The sequence below is a fragment of the Drosophila santomea genome, chromosome X (assembly GCF_016746245.2).
Source record: "Drosophila santomea strain STO CAGO 1482 chromosome X, Prin_Dsan_1.1, whole genome shotgun sequence".
Classification (NCBI taxonomy): domain Eukaryota; kingdom Metazoa; phylum Arthropoda; class Insecta; order Diptera; family Drosophilidae; genus Drosophila; species Drosophila santomea.
In genome coordinates this window covers 19,756,342-19,761,848 of record NC_053021.2, presented here as the reverse complement: position 1 = coordinate 19,761,848, position 5,507 = coordinate 19,756,342, and the positions used below count along the sequence as shown (strand labels likewise).

Here is a 5,507-nt window from a genome sequence, read left to right as displayed (position 1 = left end):
ATTTCATGATTTTGCGGTTCTTTATGCTCGGTCCTTTACACTAGGCGGCGACAAAAACAGGGAAGCTGCTGCGGGAAAGCCGATGGGGCTGTGGGCGTGGCTGGTACAGAGCACTGGACGAGAAGCGTCTGCCATGTGCCATGTGCCATGTGCCATTTGCCATGTGTTTGGCCTGGCCGGGACTGGTGTCGACACTTTCACAACATCCACACTTCCACATCCAGCATCTAGCATCCAGCATACAGCATCCTCATCCACAGCAACAAAGACATCGCAGTCAGGAGCAGGATATGGCTTCACCCCGCGTCCTGCATTCAAATCCATCTCGAGAATCGAGTATGCGGACTCGTGTCCGTATGCCTCATTCAAATTTTCAATATTTTCCATGTGTGCTGCCGGTCGTTATCACGCATTTCCTGCCATTTGCATCCACATCCACATCGACATCCACATTCACATCCACATCTGCATCTACATATCCATTGCCATTGGCATTGGATTGGTAACGGGAATTGCAGCCGCAAGACACTGGCTACGTGGCCAGCAACCGACTTGACCAATTTGCCGCCCCTGCGGTTCCGGGTTGAGCGCATTAGGCCGCATACTGGGCCGCTGGCTCACTGGTGCTGGCTGCACTCCGCATAAATGCAAAACCGATCTTGAGGGCACCTCAAACCGAATCGAACTACAACGGCATGGCAGCTGGTGCAGCAGCATATGGGGCACGGGCCGAAGGTTAGGGGGTCAGCAGTTCAATCAGGGGCACAACGCAGAACACTTAACACATAACACTTAACACACATGTGCACTCATTTGGGGAAGTGTGCGTTGCTACTTTGTCAAATTAAAATATGATTCGATTTGGGATAAACGTTGGTAGCCTACTGATGAAGAAGTATATTTGTCTAATAGTACGCTTTGATAAAAATTAACTTTTAATGTATTTATAAGATATCATAATAAAATCATAATAAATCATCTGTTTCTTCATAATATAGCAGGGGAAATTTTCAAGCTAGAAATTCAACTTTGATTTCCAGCTGACAATTTTATTCTTAGAAGAAGTATTCTTAGACATAGAAGTACTGCTATTAAATGCTTGTTTTAGTACAAAGAGTACGCCAATGCGTGAAATAAATTATTTAGCATAGGAAAGTCTTCCATCTTTTAAGCACTAAATTGAACTTTATTCAAAAGTTAAAGCTTAACATTGGCTTTTATTTGATAATAAGGAAATTTAAGACCTCGATGCGTAAGTAAAAAACAAAAGTATGTCAATCTATTAAGTTAGGGTAAGTTAGCAAATTTTATAGCGACTGAAATGATACCAACTCCACACACTCATCGTTCAGACCTTCGCAGTGCCTTCTGTATTCTGGCCCACTCCATCGGCCCTGTCGATGATCAGTGACAACTGGCTTCCTATCTGACTGACCCGCCTATAATCCGAGTGGCCATATCCGCTGGGGAGCAACAGCATCGCATTCGGCTGTTAATGCCACTGATTGCTAATAAATTGAAAACCATTTCAGCACAGACACGGCCGCAGGCAATAGGTGGCAGAGGATTTGCACTCGGCGCCGGACCCACCTCGCATGGGGATCAAGAGGAGCAGAAGCAGGACCAGGAGCAGGAGTAGGACGAGGGGAATCCGAATCCGAATCGAAATCGTAGTCGGAATCGGAGTCGAAGCCTCGTCAATGAATATGCAAAAACAAGGCAAGCAGTGAATAAAATCAAAATAAAAACCCATTTATCAACACGCATGGCGTGGCCCAGGTCGTGGACGCAGTCTATCCATCGCCGGCACTGGAGGTGGTGGACAAATGTGAGGCGGAGCTGCTGGGGAAGCCGTTGGCCACGTGTTGGCCAAAAGGGAAAAGGTCACAAAAGCAGGTTAAGCTGCTTTTTTTTTTTAAATAAAGCGCACAGCACGGTAATGCCCACTGACTGGCAGGACGAAAAGAGAATACGGCCAGGACGCGGGGGGGTCTCATCCATAATAATCCTGTGCCACTTGCAGCCGGGCCACGTGCGAACCACTCCGCTGGCGACCAACGACTGCGGACCACTGCTCCTGCCGGTCCCAGCCGAATGCCAACGACAACGAACGATTGCCTAGGCCGAGCGCCCACGAGCGTGGCACGAAGCCAGTTCGGAAACGGCTTCGGCTGGCGCCGAGCCACACGATTGGTGATGGCTTCGGCTTCGGCTGGCAATGCTGACAGTGGCCGTAATCCGTTCGCTGGATTTTTTGAATTAGTTGCGTGTGGTAGCTTGTTGACATCAGTACCGGGTACCGGATGCGGATGCGGATACGTGCGTGGCCCGCAAATCTCTCGCCAAATCTCGACAAGTCCAGACTTGACGCGACCCGCAGTTCATAGTTCATAGTTTATAGTTAAGAGTTCAGCTGTTGTTCAGTGGCTGGTGTGTGACATACCCATCTGACATTTTTTTTTGTCATCACTGTCTTCTGTCCAGCTGTGTCCTGTTTTCTTTTTTTTTTCTTGCCCGGAATCACGTGTGTGTTGTCTTGAGTGCGAGGTGAGTGATTTCGTTGGTTTTCCTTTCGCTGAGGCCCCCGCAACAGTTGCCACCTCAAACTGATCAGCAAACCGAACCATCCAAACCTCCAATCTAAACCCAAACCCAAACCAAAGCAAAGTAAAACAAAGCAAAGCAAACCCAACCGAACCCAACTGAACCCAACCCAAAACCCAACTAAACCCGGCTGATAACTGGCTAAAACCTGATCTGCGGTCCTCGATTGCCTGCTGTTGGTGGACGGTGGGCGGTGGATGGTGGATGTTGGATGTTGGATGGTCAACGGTTGGCCGTTCAGCTAGTTTTGTGGTCGCTTTGACGTGGTCGCGGGCAATTTGAAAGCCAACACCGAAACGCCGATTACGATAAGTGCAGTCGAATTGAAAGGAGGCGAAGTGGATGGGAATGGGATGGGAATGCGAATGGAAATAGGAATCATCATCATCATCAGCAACAGCAGCATCAGCAGCAGTAGCAAAAGCAGATTGGAAACTGCAAACTGCAAACTGCATTCGCTTTCCGCCTGATGTTGTATTTCATTTTGCCATTCGCATTTCGCTTTCTCATCCTTTGTCGTCCTTTTCAGTTTTAGTTGCCAGCAATTGCCGCTGCCAGTTTGCAATTAAAGACCAGCCCCATGCAAATGGCAAATGCGAGTGGCTGAGGCGCTGAGGGACTAACTGAAGGACTAACTGAAGGACTAACCGAGGGATAACCGAGGCATAACCGAGGCATAACCAGAGGCGAAAATATTAAATACTAAATGCCAGCTGCCAAGGGAAAGGCAGTTGCAGTTGCAGTTCAGCCCGCCTGTTGCCGTCGCCTGTCAGCATTTTGCTGAAGTCACAGTGAAGTCCCAATCGCAGTCCCAGTTGCCATCACCATCGCCATCAGTGCCACAAGCACAAGCACCAGGACCAGGACCAGGACCCATCTCCCTCAGGTGTCCTGAGCGACTATCCAGCCACTTTGAGTGTGAACAGGTGAGTGACAATGTGAAAAGTGATCCAAGAGGGATGCTAGCCTGATCGCAGGTGGGTGGTGCCATGTGGGAGCATCCTTCCCGAAAACAAACTGAGCCCAGCATTAAGTAGGAATTCAAGTGCTCCTGGGGGTTTTCAACCGAAAGAAGCAGATCCCAAAATTTTCTTTTTTGTAACATGAATTAAAATAACCCTAGTATGCTATAAATATTAATTAGAGCTGCTCACACTTTTTACCCGAAAAAGAAGAGTTCCGTTCATTCAAGCTATTGAGTTTCTTTTGATTTGTAACTTAATTGTGTAAAAACTGAAAGTAATTATTGCGCTTTGCTCAATTAGTGAGTCTCAGTAGTGGTCATTTTAGGCATGAATATTTAATTACAGAAATATGGCAGCCACCTCCCGTAACTATTTTCAATGCCAATAGCGCTAAGAGGCTCACTCCAAAAATTCTGATACATTATATTAACCTTGGTACTTAAAATAAATTAAATTTAATCTTTGAAATTAGAGCTGCTTTTTTACAAGGAAACTCTAGTAAAGGTCTGTAGGCCATGGTATCAATCAATTTACTCTATTAAAAACCATTTGACAAATTTGTAAAGTCTAAGCATAGTTGTGGGTGGGATCAGCAGCTCGTTCCACTCGTTTTCTGTTTCTACGGATGCTTTATGCTGTTGGCTCACACAAAAAGGCTAGATTGTCTGTGTCCTGAGGGAGTCGCACTTTTGCCGCTGTGGGCCATTTGTGCACCTAATGCATAAAACAATGTACGATATGTTAATCTGCGCGAATACATAAATGTTGATATGTTGATAAACGGCTAAAAATAAGAAACGAAAGTGAATCGTGGAGGTACTCGGATAACACGTTTCTAATTACTTTGGGCCTTATCCTGACAATTAAATTTGCTGTTTATCCAGGAGCTATTCATATCTGTGAAAACAAAAAAAAATGCTAATTTAACCAACCCCAGCCCTACTTTAAAAGCTCCTTTTAGAAGAATCGGACTTTTCCTCGCTCTGTTGATCCTCATCCAGCAGGAAGATTGTCTCGCTGACGATCGGATAACAGCCTTCTACTTCCTCCTCGTCCTCATCCTCGTCGCTCAGCATGGGTCGGTATGGATTGTGCAGCCCGAACTGTAGGATTTCTGCCAACCTATCGTTGTCCCTGGCCTCGTCGATGTCCTCAGCATCGGTCTCCACCTCCGAGTCACTGTCGCCCTCGCAGCAGAGGATCTCGTGGGCCAGCAGGGAGATAGTCTCTTCGCAGAAGTCTTCCTGCTCCTGCTCCTGCTCCTCCAATTCATTGTCCGATTCTCCGGCCAGCAGACTGTACATGCTCGTCTGGGGACTGGTGTTAGGGGCGGCCACTTTGGAGCTTGCATCTGGGTGGGATGTGCTGTTCGCTATTAGTGGAACTACATATATGGAGATTGGCAATCGTTAATCACCTTCGCTATCCGTATCGCCGCTGCTGGTTGGCTCGCTTTCGCTAGTGGAAAGATCCACCTCCATATGGGCTTTAGAATCGGCAGTGTCGCTGGCCATATTCGATTGCGTCTAATCCCGAATCCTATATATCTGTACGTCCATGTGCTGTAACTCTCGGTCAGCCTCCGACTGTCTAACTGCCTCCCGTAGTGATTCCGAACTTGTTTCCATGCGTGCTGGAAATGTTTTGCCCGGCAAATGCTACTCGGATTAGGTTTGGGTTTCGGTGCTTGGGTTTCGGGGCTTGGATTCTGGTTTTTGGATTCGAGATGGGTGCAGGAAGCGACAGTGCCAGCACGTAATGTCCTGGCCGCTTCCTCCCGGGACGGTGAATTAAATTTTATTCCAACTGCAATGCCCTTAAAGGCAAAGGCAAAGGCAACAGCAACGGCAACGGCAACGGCAGAGGTCTTCGAAACGGAAAATGCCACGGAGACAGGGCCAAGATGGAGCCGTAGTTGGAGACCGGGCTAACTGCGGC

General features: G+C 47.6%; 1 protein-coding gene across 2 annotated transcripts; it reads right to left on the bottom strand.

Moving 5' to 3' along the window:
* Positions 1 to 4,008: 4,008 nt before the first annotated feature.
* On the bottom strand, positions 4,009 to 5,213 carry LOC120456977. Of its 2 annotated transcripts, none has more exons than XM_039644125.2 (3): positions 4,987 to 5,213; positions 4,413 to 4,920; positions 4,009 to 4,353 (listed from the first exon to the last, which is right to left on the bottom strand). In XM_039644125.2, exons 1-2 carry the CDS (start codon positions 5,081 to 5,083, stop codon positions 4,514 to 4,516), a joined length of 504 nt encoding a protein of 167 aa, XP_039500059.1. In that variant the 5' UTR covers positions 5,084 to 5,213; the 3' UTR covers positions 4,009 to 4,353; positions 4,413 to 4,513. The 2 variants fall into 2 exon arrangements, with proteins under 2 accessions (XP_039500059.1, XP_039500060.1); XM_039644126.2 differs by having other exon boundaries at positions 4,413 to 4,934; positions 4,987 to 5,127.
* Positions 5,214 to 5,507: the final 294 nt, after the last annotated feature.

What these genes read in the sequence shown, in the direction of transcription:
- LOC120456977 (XM_039644125.2), bottom strand. Translation starts at nt 5,083, where the DNA reads ATGGCCAGCGACACTGCCGATTCTAAAGCCCATATGGAGGTGGATCTT. An exon ending in CGGCGATACGGATAGCGAAG is followed by an intron (nt 4,921 to 4,986) that starts GTGATTAACGAT and finishes CATCCCACCCAG; the next exon opens with ATGCAAGCTCCAAAGTGGCC.